The sequence below is a fragment of the Falco punctatus genome, assembly GCF_963210335.1.
Source record: "Falco punctatus genome assembly, chromosome: Z".
In the NCBI taxonomy this organism is placed as follows: Eukaryota; Metazoa; Chordata; class Aves; order Falconiformes; family Falconidae; genus Falco; species Falco punctatus.
The window spans coordinates 30,186,640-30,203,761 of record NC_137586.1 but is presented as its reverse complement, the minus strand read 5'-3'; the positions used below and the strand labels follow the sequence as shown (position 1 = coordinate 30,203,761).

The 17,122-nt window shown below is 39.0% G+C and overlaps 2 protein-coding genes across 6 annotated transcripts in view; both read left to right on the top strand.

Annotated features, from left to right (window-relative positions):
• Positions 1–7,343, top strand: part of RFX3 (regulatory factor X3) — a 129,159-nt gene extending 121,816 nt beyond the window's left edge. For all 4 annotated transcript variants that reach the window (XM_080372304.1, XM_080372305.1, XM_080372306.1 and 1 more), the window contains one exon: positions 431–7,343. In XM_080372304.1, the coding sequence (XP_080228430.1) occupies positions 431–666 (236 nt within the window). In that variant the 3' untranslated portion in view covers positions 667–7,343. The remainder of the gene's footprint in view (positions 1–430) is intronic.
• A 5,792-nt stretch (positions 7,344–13,135) lies between these two features.
• Positions 13,136–17,122, top strand: part of LOC308056535 (histone-arginine methyltransferase CARM1-like) — an 81,894-nt gene continuing 77,907 nt past the window's right edge. For both annotated transcript variants that reach the window (XM_080372092.1, XM_080372093.1), the window contains exon 1: positions 13,136–14,027. In XM_080372092.1, the coding sequence (XP_080228218.1) occupies positions 13,673–14,027 (355 nt within the window). In that variant the 5' untranslated portion in view covers positions 13,136–13,672. The remainder of the gene's footprint in view (positions 14,028–17,122) is intronic.

Sequence of the window (17,122 nt, the reverse complement as noted above, 5' to 3'; positions counted from 1 at the left end):
GTCAGCTAGTGAGCATAAGAATGTATGTCAAAATTTGGGGTCAGGTCACCCCAAATATCTTCACCTGAGTTTCCCTCTCTGTATCTAAGAGTAACAACTCTTGTTTATCATGTCTTAGACAGGAGAGGTATTTTGCAACATGAAGGAAAGTAACGTTGTTTGTTAGAGATTGTTTTCAAGATTGAAGTTCTTTTTTCCACATACTGAATCACTGGTGTGTAATTCAAGTGATCAAAGCTGAGACTCTGTTTACCTATTTGAGATAATTATTGACTTTTTCCATTAAAATTTTAAATTTTCCATTTGTGCTTTATCGGTTCACTAGTTTTCTCTGTGTTTTTTTTTATTTCAACTATTATTTGCAAAATACAGACCCTTGCATTAGAATTTTTTACCTCTATACTAGTTTCATGGTGGTTTGTTTGTACAGATGAAGGCAGTGAAGTTGAAAGTGAAATAGATGAAGAACTGGATGAAAATGGAGAGCCACAAGCCAAGAGGGAGAAAACAGAGCTAAACCAGGCATTCCAGGTGGGCTGCATGCAGCCGGTGCTTGAGAGTGGAGTACAGCAGAACCTCCTGAACCCAATTCATAATGAACATGTTGCAACTACTCAGACTATCAGACAATGCAGTGCTACTGGAAATACATACACTGCAGTCTAATATGTAACCTCCCCCACACCCCCACCCCCCGACACACACCCCATTACATTAGCCCTTTGGGTTTAATATGAAAAAAAAAAAATAAAATAAAGAGAATAAGTCCAAAGGTCGACTGTTGTCAAATTTTAGCTGTGCTGAACTTTATTTTATTGGAGTTGTTAAATGGAATGGGTGTACATATTTTGCCAGATCTGTTTAAAAAAAAAAAGATTTTTTTGTAAACAGAATCATTTTACATTGGCCACTCAATATGAAGAGTTTTCTTCATAGCAAATGCAAGGAAGATTTTTGCAAAGCTTAGTGTTAATGTTTTTGTCCTCATATAATAATTTAAATTTTTTCATAGTTTAAAAAAAAAAATAATGCTAATTATTAGTTGTGATGATGATTTCATATAGATAGATTTTTAATTAGATGCACTTCTGTGAAATATCAAAAGAACTATTTTCTTTGATTTACACTGGAGGCATACTTATTTGACAGCAGATGTATCAAATTTGTTATAAAAGGTGCTTTTCATTGGACAATGAGAAGACACTATTTTGATAAAATTGTGAGCATTCAGGGGGATTTTTTGTAATAATGCTGGAGGGTTGGGAAGATCTCCTAGTTTCTTTCTCTAAGCAAGAAGCAACTTTAAATAGCAGAATTGGAATGTGGTAATGTGTACGTCATAAACGTACCTAATTATCTGACCATCATGTAAACAATGCAAGCTTCCTTTAAAATCAAAAGTTCCAGATATTATTTGCATACCAGTTCCTCTGTTTTGAAGACTACTGATGCTGTATGTGGGGCCACTGAACAGGTGCTTTTGGCTGTTGAGTGGTACTGTAGTTAGAAACTGAAGCTAAAAAAGAAATGACTTGATTATTATTATTCTTATTATGATTATTATTATTATTGTTATTAATTTTAAGTGTATGTGCTACTTACGCTGAACTGGACATACAGGAAAACATTCCATTTGGATGACTTTCTTCTATTCCAGGTCTTTTCCTACTAGTGGTTCAATCTGCTGCTCTTACAAAAATTGATTTATAGAATGCAAGGAATGTAGCAACCTGCATCATTTTCCTTTCAAAAATATTTCCTTGTTGTTAAAGTGGATTTAAATTTTTACAAAAATTAGATAAGGCAGTGTAACTGGCACACCTCACTTGTACTTATTCCCAATTGTGTAGAATTTGAATAGGTGGCTAGATGGACCATTGCCATTTAAGAATGTACATCAGGGATCATTGTACCTCGGCTATTACATGGTGCCTTAAACAGAACTGAAGCTAAGACTTAGTACTTTTCGTTATTCTTAACTCTTAAATTAATTCAACAAGGTGTGCCTGTCACTTTCAAATTCCCTAAGAAGTAAGGACAGGTTACATAGCCTTCAAAAGAATAAAAGGATTTTTTTATTATTAAATGATTTTAATATCCCTCTTATAATGACAATAAACCTATTTTTTCTCATTTCTAGCTGAATTTCACTTTATTAGAAATAAAATTTGCTTGGGAATTTGAAAAGCAAAACTAGCTTTAATACCAGCTTCAAATGTCAAAATAGATTGACCATAGGCCCAAGCATAATTATATATTTTCTAAACCCTTGTCTACTTTTAATTTTAAAAACTGAAAAGAAATAAATGAGCAGGTACATAATGCAGTGCATGTTTTTGATTTCTATATTTTGTGAGGTATCAGCCAGATTTTACATTTTAATGGTTGAATAATGACAGTTTATAGAGACCATATTGAAATTAAACAACTCAAATTTTTCTTCTTAAACATTTCATTATGCAGACACATGAATTTGCTACACTAAAATAGTGGAATTAAACAAGCCAAAAAGTGAAGGAGAGCACAAAAAGATCAACTTTACAGAAAAGACTGTGTGAGAAAATTAGGAATTCTTTTATTTCGGTTTATCTAGTGTGTCTGAAAATGACTTTAAACTCATACATACCAAATGGGAGGAAAGCACGTAAAATGAACAGCGTATTTACAGCAACAAGTTTGTTGCTAGAGTTTACACATGCTCCAAATACAGCTGCACATCAACTAAAATGTCCTAACTTTATTGGTGTACAAAATTAAATTTCAAATTCCTTGGCAGAATTGGGAGGTGAACCCATCCTGCTCATTCTATGTAGGCATAATTCCTACCAATGTCAGTAGATGGCTTTTGCCTCAGTAAAAAGTGAAAGTGAGGTTATATTAATTATTTCTAAACTCACAAATGCACTGACTCTCATTATAGATTTTGTTGTCATATATCGTTCAGCGTGTCCTGATTTCTCCTTGGAAATCAGTACACCTGTACCCTTCACCAAAAATGCTAAAACTAAGCTGTGATAAACATTTACTCCCCTTCATTGTGCATTATAAGATGTTTACAAGTAAAATAAAGTGAAATAATTAAACATTTTTTTTTATTTTCAGCTTCTTTTAATACTGTAGTTCTTGTTTAATTTTTTGTGTTGATGGACCTATAATGCTTTCTTCTTACTGTTCTTTCTTGGTTTAATGTTGGAGTTGTTGCTGAGAAAAGAGTACGATTGTAATAGGTAAATCTAGATTGCTAAAAAAGGTGGGACCTGAGTATGTTTCATTATTTAGCTCCCCACTCCACTCAGTTGTTCACTGTTCACAAAGTGCAAAAAGAAATAAAAAAGAACAAAAATCTGAATACAAAAATGGAATGTATTTCATAGCTTCTGAAAACAATGAGTCAACAAAACGAATTGGAACTATCCCAGGTGCAGGAAACTGAATGGAGTCTGTATTCCTATGCTTAAATTCTAAAGATTTTATGAGATTTTTTTAGAACAACTATGTTACTGTAAGCTGTGTTGTACACTTACAGGTTTGGGGATCTCTTGTTTTGTTTTTACATGTACTGAAATTTTAATCAAACACTTAGATAAAACATTTTGCACAGTCTTGCTATTTAATAGTTGCGGTTTAGTAATCATTAAACTACAGAGATACAAATACCTCAGTCCATATTCTATAATGTGTAGCATGCGGTTGCATTGTCACACCAGCTCTAAAGTCTATTGCTAGTGCTCTAGAGAGGTGTAGCATGTATCCACAGGGTAGACATTATGAGAGTTGACATGGTTTATGTGTTTTACCTAAGCTTGACGTGGAATCCAAAATAATTATTTTAGAGGCATTTCCCCCATTAGCACAAATAGCACAGTGAACATTGTGGGGGAATGGGTATTGTTGAACTACCTTTTCAAAATGCAGGGCCCAATTTTCAAAAGTTTTATATTTATTAAAATTTGTTGGTACATTTTCATCTTTCTCGAGGTAAATCAGTTTTAAAGCTTTTTTTTTCCTGTTTTCATTATTATTTCTGTGTTTTGCTCTTATACTGTAGCATGCTGTAAGCACCTTCTTTTGAAAAAAGTTCCATAAAAATTTGGACGATAGATTTTAAATTATTTACTTATAAAATGATGATTTATAGCATTACTGCCTTTAGTTCAAAAATAAGAAGATAATGTTCTGTCATTCAGGAATGTATAGGTCTATATACAAATTTAATTTAAAGTGAGGCATTTTTAAACATCTAAAAACTTTATCATTCACCTTGTTTTCCCTAGGAGAAAATATCTGAAATCTTTGTCATTCTGACCAATCGACATCTGCACTGTTTAGAAAAAATTTTCTATTCGAGATGCACTGCAATCCAATTTAATTCAGAATGTTTTTACAAAATAAAAACAATGATTGATAGCCATAAAAATACTGATGAAATGTAGATTTATTAGTAATAGAAGTATACAACAATAATTTCAGAGTTTTAAACATTCATTTGAGAGAGCAGTATGAATTTCTGAAAATTGGGCCCTTGTCTTTCTAACAGGACATCCTCTTTGTATGTGGTTTAGAACAAATCAGTAAATGGAATTCTAGTATCTCTGCTAATTTGTTTGGTGATTTAAGATAAACAATAAAAACTGGAATAGAAGCATAAACATACAGTGCTTAGTTCTAGTATTAGGAAATTAATTTGATATAATGCCTTGCATTAACCCTTTGAGCATTGTAAGTAACATGATGGGAACAAAGCTTTTTAGATAATTTAATTAGTCCATTGAGCATATACTTTGAAATAGCTGATAGTGTTGTAGAATTATTTTAATTATGTCTAAAGTAAATACTTGCATACTATACAGGAATGGTTTTGTTATGGGAGGCTCAATAGATAGAGGAATAAGTATTCACTGCCATTGACGTGTACTGTCTAATAGAAAACAGTACCTCACCTCCCTTGTTTTCATAATGGCATAAATATATAAAGAAAATCAAACATGTTTCTACAGATAGGAAGTTGTCTACTTTAAGATGCCTTTAGAAGATAAAGGTTTATAAACTATATTCATACTATTTTGAAAATCTCCTAAGGTAGGTTAGTATTGGAATACTCTGGTACTGTAAAAGAGAATCTTTAGGATTAAAAGAAGGCTTAGTGAAGAAGAATAAATTTTGCAGAATATTTTGGTGTGTTTGCATTGAATTTTTTGGCAGTGTTTTTGATAAGAACAAAAAGTGCACAATTATATTGATACTGCTTTTAAAACCCAGTCACTGTAATACTGATCAGCTAAAAGATGAAAGTCTTTTATTCATCTTCATCTACAGGGGTACAGTTTGGATGGCCCGTATTGAATGTCAGAATTTTAAAATTTATTATTTAAATTAGAATTTAAAAGCAACCTAATAATTGCACAAGCCTTTTGCCATTTCAAAAAGCCCCTTTGTTCTTACAAATACTGCTTACAAGAACAAGGGAACAAGTTTATTAGCAAGTAGAGATTCATAGAAATGCCACCTTACTAAGTGAGAGTACAATACATTTTCTACTGGTTTCTTTCAATATCAATCAGTCAGCAAACACTAAGTGCAGCTGTACTTACTTAAGTCTAGCTGAGGGAGAATAAAAAAAGGTCTCATTTTAAGTTATTTAATGGAATTATGTCAGCTGTATAGTGCAAGTAAGTTGTAAACATTTTTAGTCAGTTAATGCAAGTTCATGCATAATTAATTAACATAAATGCAATACTCAAAGGGTTTTAACTTTTTTTATTCATAATTTACTGTAAATGCTTCTGAGTTTGCATGCCTTGATCATTGCTGCTAGTGATTTTATGTGCCAGTAGACCTGAGTTTACCAGTTTAACTAAGAAATAGTAAAAGCCACTTACAAAGTGACTGCCTAGTGTTTGTTTGAAGTAAAATATGCCTTAGTTTGAAAATAATCATTTTAATTCTTGTTTTATTCTGATTTTTTTCCTTTTCCTGTTGAAAAAAAAATTAGTGTTTATGGATTGGAAGCCCTGAGTAGTTAAATACTTGGTAAGAATTGTTCTTGTATTGCTTATTAAGGCTGAAATTCACTGTAGAAAAGAAGTCCCAGAACAAGCCTATGAGCATTAAATGAGCCTCGCTTAAATCTAAATCAGGAAATATTTTTTTTTGTATGTTCTTCAGCACTTTCTTGATTATGGTGCAAACATCTTACAGGAGTTTTCAGTTCTGGATGAATTTTATTCTGAAATAATAGATGTCTCTGTAAGAGGAATTTAGATTTCAGAGGAACAACCTCGCATGGATTGCTATTTACTAGGAACTCACTTCAGTTCTTTTTGACTCACTGATACCAGCAAGGGCTTTTTACACTAAGAATACTTCAAGGGTTCCCCAAGTAAATTCATTATAATATTAAAATGATTGCCTTGTATTTAAACATTAAACATCCATCTTAAAGTAACCTGATTAAGCAATTTAAAATACGGTAAGAAAATACAACTTAGTACCAAAGCAAGTTGCCCATCTCCACTCATCTTCACTGAAAATTTAGATTTACAGTTTATAACCAATGAGGCTGTTAAAGAAACTTTGAGTGCCTTTCAAAAACTTGGAAAATTGTGCCTGAGGTGGTAAACTTTAATTAGGTTAATTCTAGAGCTACCAATCAGTAATTTTGTCATCACTCAGGGCTTTCTTACCTTCTAGGAAACTTCCCTTCTTGCATTTATTTTATACTGTATTTTTTTTAAGTGCCATCATTTAAATTTCACTTAGTAAGTGGCAGATTACATTATTCAGTCCCACAGCACAGAAATATCATAACACTAGGACATATTCAAACTCTTATTTTCCAGTTGACTGAATATATTATGTAAATGAGGTAAGCAACTTTTTTGTAGATTGTATGTGTGAGATAATGTAATGTTCTTTTCCAGTTTTTGGACTACAGTTGAATATACTTTTTAATTATTTAAAGAAGACATCTTTACAGAATAACGTGATGGTTTTTTTGTATAATGTATTTGATTTTGTAAATACGTATTTCCTGATGTGATTTTTGTGAGAAATGCTAAATCTTTTAGTATATCATGTCCTCTCAAAACTGGCAGGAGCTAAATAATAGTTTGTGGGCAATTTGTATTGTGTACTGTACAATAACTGGGGAACTTTTATAATTATAAAAATATATATTAACTTTTAGTGTGTTGTTTAAAAAAATGACTGGAACATACTAAAGACAGTAGGATTTTTTCTGAATATTTCAGACTTGAACTCAGGCTAGCTTTCTTGTGTTTTTCAAAACGAAATTGTGTCTTGTCTTTTAAAATCAATAAATTTGTTTTCTTGTTACAAACATATCTGAACTGCTTCAATTTTTACATAGCCAGCTACTGTGGGTTGTGGTACTATTGATTTTGAAAAAAAAAATTACTTCAACTTATGCCTTTTTAATGGGACTGCAATTTTTTATTTAGCAGAAGCAGAACTAAGTAACAAGTGTGTCTCGGACTGCAGAAGAAACTAGTATTTTGAAGTGTCAATTCACTTACATTGCTGTTATTCCCATTAAATACAGACAGTAATATACTTACTAATTTCAGTATTAACAATGATTGTCCATTACAGATGTAGCCACCTAACAACTGTCAGTGAGGTGGCATGTAGACTTTGGCCTCCAGGAATTAGTGGTGTCGGTTACAGCAGAACCTACTTCTGCAAGTTTTGCTCTAAATACTCTGCAATATACTAATATACGGGATGTTTTGGCAGTTTTACAAAATATGGACAAAGGCTTAATCTTAGCAGATCATATATGTTATGGGTCTCTAGTATGTGTTGCAAGCACCATTTCATATAAAAAAATGCAGAAAGTTACCTGAACTGGCTAAAATCCACCGAGTAATAGATGCTAGAGTATCAAAATAAGTATTGGATACCAAGATTAAAATTGGTGTTCCACACAGAACTGTGGTAGAGATAGAAAAAATGTATCCTAAAGCTTATTTTTCAAGTTCACCTGTAAGTTATGGTCCAGTCATTGCCTATCCTTTAATTTCAAATAAGATTAAAAGCTTATTAGAGTACAATACTGGTTCTTCGAAAGTATCCTACCAAACAAGACTAAAATTTTTACACCAGTGACCAGCCACATCTGTGTTTACAGACTGGTTTGCTAATCAAGACTAGGACTTTATTTCCTAGCTGGTGCCTTGGTAAGACTAAATAGGTCTTGCACTAGCGCTAACACACATGCACAAGAAAATCTGTAGGGGGACATCTCCCTCTTGGGCGTTCTTACGCTATCAAATAGTTGATGCAGCTATTACTCAGTTGTTTTCCCCTGACAGTGTTACCAGGAAGACCCTACAGAATCGAACCTCTGCTGCTGTTAATACTAATTAAAGTGGTTTAATTAGTTAACCAATGGAAGTTTAGTTCAACAAACTACTACAATCTGTACCTCAAAGCATGAAGCATACCTGAATTGTAGGAGAAAGTAATGTACTGTAAGAAAATTAGTGTAAGAAGGGTAGTAAGTAAAGCTTATTTGTATTACTTCTGTAACATCATTTTCTGCACAATGTTAATAATATCAAATAAGTATCTTACTTATTGAGTTATTTCAAGTGTATTTAATTTGACTTAGGTAAAGCATTCAATTATGTAAAATGTCATACAGCCTGCAGCAATCCAGTTGCATCAGTTTTACAGTTCCATATCAAGGTCTATGCCAAAAGCCACATGAAATACAAGCCAGTTATTTTATTTTCCCACAAAAGTGTCTGACCAAGGCAAGGAAAAAGCCAAGAAACCTTGATCCGTTTTTGGCACTGGTAACAGTATGCTGGAGAGGGTTTTTATTCTGATTTGATTCTGCTTCTCATTCCAAATTCTGCTAAATCCCATTGTATGTGTTCTTCCCTGATACCAGACTTTCCCATTCAAAAAACAAAACAACCACCCCTCCTTGACCACAATGTGCCGCTGATGACAGTTTATTCTAAGCAATTTTATAAGCAGAACTGTTCTAGTAAGAATCACTGTGCATACAGACAATTTCCACTGGCACACTGTGCATAAAATCTGCTGCTGCTTTCATTATCAGGATTTAGGGCAGACATAGTAGGTCCTTACGTATTTACTAACTAGTAGTTAATAAATCAGACATACTTTCAGAGGTCTAACTGGGAGTGGTATAAAGAAATGCCTGCCTCAAGCTGTTCTCTCTTTGCCGCTGGATGTTACCTTTCCCCTCAATGGAGCCACACTAATAGATGGTGTCCTGGGACATTACTGGTTTAGCCATCTTTGTTCAAACTGCTGCTAAAATAGGTCTCCGCTGCTAGAGACATTTGTTGGTTAGAAAGTCCTGACAGCTTGCTGTAAGCACGAGTGCTCAGATCCTTTATCTTCTTTCATGAAGTATTACTGGTAGAAGCATATTTACAATACTTGAATTTCTAAAGCACAGTTTAAGAGGACTACTGGTAGTATTATTGTGACCAGGAATATCAGAATACCCTATACTATGCGCTTCAGAAGAAGGGTTCATAACTGGTCCTTTGCAGAAGCTATAATACGAGGTTGTGTTGTCTTCCACTGATAGTGAAAGAGTGCAGGAACAGCTGAAAACGCTGCTGTAACAGCACATTGATTGAAGTTAGGGACACAAAGAATTGTGTAGCTGCAAACACAGTCACTGAATTAACTGGCCCATGTGAGTGACAAGGTGACTTTTGCTCAGAATACTAGCAATTACTTAATCTTTTTTTTTTTTTTTTTCCTGGTTTTCAACACTTTCTGATGCCTAAGAAAATTATTTAGACTCCCCTTCTTCCTCCAGTTTCACCCAAGAAAGCCAAACAGACAAAATCAAGAGGTGCCGTAAGTAAAATAGCAAGGAAATGGGACAGCCCTATTTGGGCTGGAAAGCTGGAATTTCTTTCTCAAAAGCTATAGATGTTGGAAAGCCCACATTCACCAAAAGGGAGACTTGGAGTTAAAGTAGCATGGCATGGTCCCCAGGCTCTTGATAGAGCTTTTCACTAGCTTCAGGGTCACACAAGAATGACTTCTATCTGGGATCCATCAGTGACCAGCATGGTATGAGAAGTCATTTCAGCTTGACAGCATGACGTAGCAAATAGGAAAGCTGTCATTTTGATGTTGCTCAGCTGTTGGAATAATGCTCCCACCTAACACATGGTTCTCATCTCTGCATGAAAGAGATGTCCCCAAATGCTGCTTTTTTACAGCTCAGAGAGAGCTGCCTGAATGCTTTCTCTCATATTTGTTAGGTGCAGCTGTCTCCTTGCTATGGGGTCAAGGCAGACTTCTCTGAAAGGACTTTGAGAGCGTGTGAGTATTATGGTCACAGATGTGACACACAATAGCTTTTGCAATGAACTTGCCCTCAAAGCTTTCAGCGATGCATCTTTTCCACAGGAAGGAAGCAATGAATAGGTCTGAAGTTACTTTGGCTGTATGTGTGAAATACAAAAATGTTTTATCCATCAATATAAATAATAGTTCCTGTGGACTTCAGATAGAGGGTCCATTTTGTGTATCTTTGGAAAGCATGATCCTTCTATCTGTACACTTTACCTCCATCTGCTTATTTTGGCCAATCCAACTCCATGCTTCTATTACAACAACTGCGTAACATGTAGACAAGAAAATGTCTTGCAGGATGTTTCTGCTGACAGAATTGCCATAATATCTAACAATATCTATGCTGAAAAATGTACCACAATTAAGCTTTTTTATCGTTTTCCTAATAAAGGAAATTTAATTGATTTAAAATTCCTTAATGTTTGGGTGGAACTTTCTATTTAAAAAATAAAAAAAAAAAGTGGTCAAGTAGCTAATTCGTTATAGACAAAGCTTATTGTGATGTCTGGAAGAGAAATAACTTTCCTCATTTAAAATCACCAAAACCTATACCTTTAAACCTACTAAGCAGGATCAAAACTGTAGTTGCTCTGTACTTTAAAAGCAACAGAGCTCTGCAGACACAGCAGCCCAAGTAGAAAAGACTGTGGTGTTTTTTGTAATCAGCAATTCATGCAGCTGGCAAATGGACAGAGTATTTCTGTGAAATGAATGCTGCTTGATCTGTTCTAACCGTCAATGTCAAAGAAGCAGCTTAATAATATTTAATAGAATATATTGTTGCACCACTCAAATTTGGTTCAGTTTTCTAAGTACAAAATACTTGCTTTATAGCAAGAGATACTGAAAACTTAGTAAGTGAAGAATTAGTTCATAGCATTAATTTCATACCTTCTGATATTGCTGCCTTTGTTGATAGCCAATGAAAGACAAAACTGGAGTAAAAATTGTTTTCCTGTTACTTCTGCAGATTAATTTTGAAACAAAAATGGTGCATTCTACACAAGAAAGCATTCACAGTGAGGAAGCAATTTCAGTTTCCAGTAAAATTTTGGTGGAATTCACAGTATCGGGAATATTGTAATAGACAGTTTGAGCAATAACCCTTGAAATTATTTCCCCAGATTCTTGAATAATACCATACTTTAAAGAGACTGATGGAAATCTGGATAGGAAAATGATCAGAAAATACAAAAGCAGAACATATATAGTTATTTGAAAGTTTTTTCTTTGTTGATTCATGTAACAATTCAAGATGTGCATTAAAGGCTAAAAGGAATAGTCAGAATGCCTTGTCTTCTGTAGTCCGAGCTCACAGTAGCTGTTATCATTCAAACTGTTAGAAATACAGGTATTTATTTTTCTTCACATACATTACCTTGTTGGACTTGATATTAGAATTACTCTGCAACCCCACTACATCACACTGTTGCTGCCGAACAGTACTGTACTGGAGCCAAAGCCGTGCAGCTGTTCAGTTGTTTAGTGGTGGTGCCTGAAGCTAATAAAGCCAGTTGAATTAGAGGTGGTAAAAGCAGCAATAACTATTGCCTGAACGGGCCTCTTCTGTGGGACACAGTTTACCTCTTACAGATGTGAGTTGTACCAATTCTACTGAGGTCTCGGTGGTCAGCGGCACACTTCTACTGAAGTGAGGTAGCCATCCAGTAAAGATACTGGTATAAAAAAAAGATATTCTCTTTTCTCCTTGTATATGCAAAAAAAAAAAAAAAAAAAAAAAATGTTTACTCCTCCAAACTAGCTTTGCACCTTCTTTTTCAGAGCATTATGAACAGCAGCAACTGCCTGTTGCTTTATTTTATTAATGGCATGTTATCAGACTTTAACATCTAGGAAGAAGCAAAATCTGCCTGCATGACACTTTCCTGCTTATCCACTGTCTACAGCTCTTAAGCCTGGCATTTGCGCTATATCTTAGCTACCTATAGATATTTTCTTCCAGGCTCAGACAACACGGTTTTGCCTTACTTGTATGTGTTCAAACTTTCACTGTGATGATGAATTCGACAGCCCAGAAATCCCCATTCTTTGGCCTGGAGGTTAGTTAAACAGGTGTGGAGTTGGCTTTAGGTATATGCAATCCAGTCAAGTGCCAAAGCACGTGGATGTGTGCAGTAAGCTACACAGAAACACCTGATGGCATATGCAGACTGCCTTATTCCTTTTTCATACAGGGGTAAATAACATCAAATCCCTTCACAGAAGAATCAAAAGGCGATACGTCAGTTTTCCTTCTCAGAAGGGGTAATTAAGTCCAGGCAGAAAACTGTGCTATTGCAGTGGCAGAATTGTCTTTATAGACAAACCATCCCAGTCATTAGTGCAAACACGGGTTCAGCAGCGTGTGTGCCACCTCAGTACGCTCTGTGGCTTAAGTGGCTCAGAGGAACAAGTCTCTGTGCTGTTGGGGGAGTATGTCTTTGTTAAGACAACCGTCCTTTTAACACAGGATAGCTACATTCCCCCCCTTTCCACCCGGTTAGAGAGGATACTGATTCACCATCTGGGCCCAGAGAACGTTACAGAGACACACATATTACAAAAGTACTTCTGAAATATTCATTAATTAAGCTTCACAGTGTCTCTTGGACACAAAGACATACAAATAAAAGTAACCGGTGGGTTGTTTTTCTTGCCTTTTCCCAGGACTGGGAGTGGAGGGTGGAAGCAGAAAAAACAACCAACCAAATAACACACACACACACCCCGAAACGAAACAAACCAAACATAAAAAACCCCAACAAACACCCCCCCGCCCGCCCCCCGGGACAGCTTTCATAGCACGGTAGCGACACCTGCTGCGTAATGCCACAGTTACACCCTTGTGCTCCTGGAAAATAAGGCGGGGGCGGGAGCCACCGGGTAAGGACAAGCCGACCGCTCGGGGCTTAGCGAACCTGCTCCTCAAACCAGCGCCACGAGTTCATCATCCCGATGCCAACACGAGAGCCTCCCGCCGGCACAGGCGCCCGGCCTGTCCCCGCCAGCTGTGCCTGGCTCCCGGGCTCCCCGCCAGCCGCCGCCCGCCCCAGCGGCTGTCACCGCCTCCCCCCCACGCGGGCCCCGCTGCCTTCCCAGCGCGGCACCGGTGGGGGCAGCGACGGAGACGGCGGAGGGTGCTCGGCCCCGGGGCTGCGCCAGGGCCGCCGCCAGGGAGGCGCCGCTGCGGCCGGGCGGTGTCGCTGCTGGCCGCCGTCAGCGCCGCCCGCCCCGCTTAACGCGCCCGGGCGCGGGTCGGTGGCTGGGCAGCTGTGGAGGTGGCGGTGAGGTGCGGATGCCCCGGCAGGCGTCTGAGGCGTGGAGGCGGTCTGACGGCGAAGCCTCGTCAGCGGGTCCCCCTCCCTCGGCCGCAGCCGCCTTCCCCCGGGCTTTCAGGAGGCGGCGGCAGCGGCAGCAGCGCCGCCGGAGCCCGGCTCCTCGGGGGGCAGCCGCCGCTGGCAGGGCGGGCGGCGGGATCATGGCCGCTCAGCCCCCGCACACACAGCGGCTGCTGCTGCGGTGCAGCGTGAAGCTGCTGCTCGCCAGGGAGGAGCTGCCGGCGGGGCTGCAGCTCGCCGGCCCGAGCCAGAGCGCCCTGCAGCTGGAGGTGCAGCCGGGAGAGGAGGACGCGGACGTCACGGTGACAGACGGTTAAGTACCGAGCCCCGACGCGCCGCTGCCGGCCGCCCCCCGCCGCCTCCCCCGCGCGGGGGTCACCGACCTCGCCGCCCGGCGCGGCCTCCGCAGGGAGCCGGGCGCTGGTCCGCCGTGACTGGGGGCAGAGGCCCCGTGGCCCGCCGGGCTGTCGGCGCCGCCAGTCGCCTCGGCGCGGCGCGGTGGGCTGCCGCCGCTTTACCGGCGCTCTCGCGGCCAGGTGCCGGTAGCGGCCGTTAACGGCCGGGGGGCGGCGGCGCCGCGTCTCTCCGGCGTGGGTCCGAGGGGACTCGCACCTGCCGCGGTGGCCAGCTCGGCTGCTGGGGCAGGGGGCGGCTCTGGGCGCTTTCCCCGGGCTCCGGGGCGGGCCGCGGACCGGAGCAGCCACGCGGTTGCGGTGGGAAGGCGGCTGGAACTGGGGCGGGGGCCGGTCCCACCTGCGGGGCCCGCGGGGCGCTGCCCACCCGCGCCTTTCCCTTCTGCCCTCACAGCCCGGCGGTGGCGACCAGCCGCTCAGCCGCGGGGATGCCTTGCGGCGGAGAGGGACCAACTGGCAAGCTGGGTCGGTTTTCCTCTGTTTTCGAGCGTTGTGAACTCAAAAATTCAGGCAGGGGTGGTCAGAGGAGGTCTGGCACCCTTACTTGAAGGACAAGGTCTTGATTTCCTCCTACGGAGCCGGATGGAAGAGGCAGAATAACCGAGCGGGAAGGGGAGGGAGGTGGGGAAGCCGCCCTGTGGCATGTGTGCCGCCGCCGGGCAGAGCCGGAGCAGCCCTGACCCGCGGCACGTAGGCCGGGAGGAATTCCTGCGGGCTCAGCTGCTTGTATATGGGCTGGCTTAAGATGCACAGGTGATGTCTGCGTGCACACACTTCCCTGACTTTCTCAAAAGCAGTCATTTTTTTTTTCTCAGATTTCCATTTTTACAACAAAACACACTTCTTGATTCTGGGTGGCAGGAAGACTGGGGAAAAACCTGAAATTGCTGTGTGTGTAGAAAGTGGTGACTCGGTGAGGTGGGGAAATACGAGACCAATTCTGAGCAGGTCTAGACACAGCATGCCAGTTGCAGCTTTGATTTTTTCAAAAGTGCTCTCAGTAACTTCTGAAAGGATTGCTGGAATAGATGGATTACAGTTGTGTTGGGTTTTTTGGTCAGCAGTGTAAATAAATCAGTTCTTAATGCCAGTTGATACTGGATATATGCTTATGCTATCAGTTGCTTAACGTGTCACTTAAGGAAAGCATGAGTTATAAAAACTGACCACTAATTACAGTTGAGACATGCTTCTATCTTGCATTGCATTAATTTGAAGATTGGTCCATAGTCACTGTTCTCTTGGGTCTTTTGTTTCATACACGCTCGTTCTTGCATGCATGTGAATGAAGGACTTGCTGAAAGCAGAGTGAAATTCAAAGTTAACAGGTTTTGAGTTGTTTTTTTTTTATTGGAAGGGATCACATGGGACAAAACTGAAAACTCTGAAGGTAAAGAGGGGATATGTTGGGTTTCTTGGTTTTTTTCTTTTTTTTATGCCCAACAACAGTGGAGTGTAGTTGACCAAAAAATTCTTTGGTAAGTTTTGGATGAGGGTGCATCATTTGGCATCACTGTAGTAGTGTTGCAAAGAGAGGGGAACACTGCAAACCTGTTTTGAGGTGCAAGCTGTCTTTCATCTTTTTCCTTTCATATGAAGATGTTCAAGCTGTGCCCCCTCAGACCCTACGCATAACACAAATCTTTTTTAGTGGTATCTGGGAGTTAAGTAACTTGATGCTTGAATAATTTTTGTATAAGGTGAGAAGTCTGCAAACAGCTAGATGACACCCTATTTCTACTACTGCCAATGTAGTCTGTTTTTCTAGTATTACTATCTGCTCATTAGAATGATCTTATTATTACTTGTGTTGTCTCACCTAGGATGGACAATTTTGCTGTGAAAGAAAAACTTTTAAAAATCTTGAATAAATTGGTCATACTGTGCTGCCTTTTGGTAAGGTACAGGTTAAGCAATAATAAGTAATAAAAGAAATTGGCATAATTTGAAAAGTTCACTTCTCTTTTTTTTTTTTTTTTTTTTTGTCTCCATACTTCTCACTGAAGTGATGAAATTTACTTTTATTTTCAAACTCTACCTGAATGTCTACCAAAGCTATGTATTGAGTATGTTTAGGAAAAAAAATTTGCTTGTAGTTACTGTGATACTTTAAACACATCTTGAAGGGTAGTTGCTGGTTTTTTAATGATTATTTAAAAAAAAAAAAAAAAAAACAAAAAAAAAAAAACCAAACAACAGCAGCAAAACAAAAAACAGTTCCAGTTTAGGATACCATCTGCTTTCTTACTGGTAAGAAAATATTTGTTAGGAAATATTTTTGTGAATAATGAAGCATGCACTTTTAATGTGTATTTTGAAGGGATAAAATACCCCTGGTCAAACTGTCTGGTCAAAAATTATTCTGACTGCAGATCTGTGATTAGACTGTCCATCAGGACTGCATTCTTACCCTTCTAATAGCATTCAGTTTACCTGTAGTTTTTATAGTTTGCCTATCACCACTGTATTTGTCTGAACCTGTTCTTTTATTGTCTGTCATGTAATAATGCTACTTGACTATAAAGCTAAGTAAGAATGCAGACTACATTGCATAGCATAATGTATAGTATATTGATGCTGCTCAGAATGATTTTAAAGGCAAATGTGAGCGGCCTCTACTGTGGTTGATCAGCTGCTGGAGTTCGCAGTCCTTACTGGTAGTGTCAGTAAGAATTCCACCAGCTCAAGCCTTAACATTTCCCTTTCATGTAGATGAACACTGGGGCCATACAGTGGCTAAAGTGAATGGATAGCAATACAACCACTTTGTTCCCCAGAAAGAAGTCTGAAGTAGTAGAATTCCTCCACAGGTGGAACAACCGGTTGTGATCCTGAAAGATGCAGAAGCTGACAGATGAATACAAGACGTTAAAACAAGGAAGAATGATTATGCTTTACCAGGCAATAGATCTATTGCACCTGTGCGACAGAAGAAAGCAAGAATCTCCACAATGCAGTATTAATATATGTAGAATGGGCAGAAACAGTGGACTT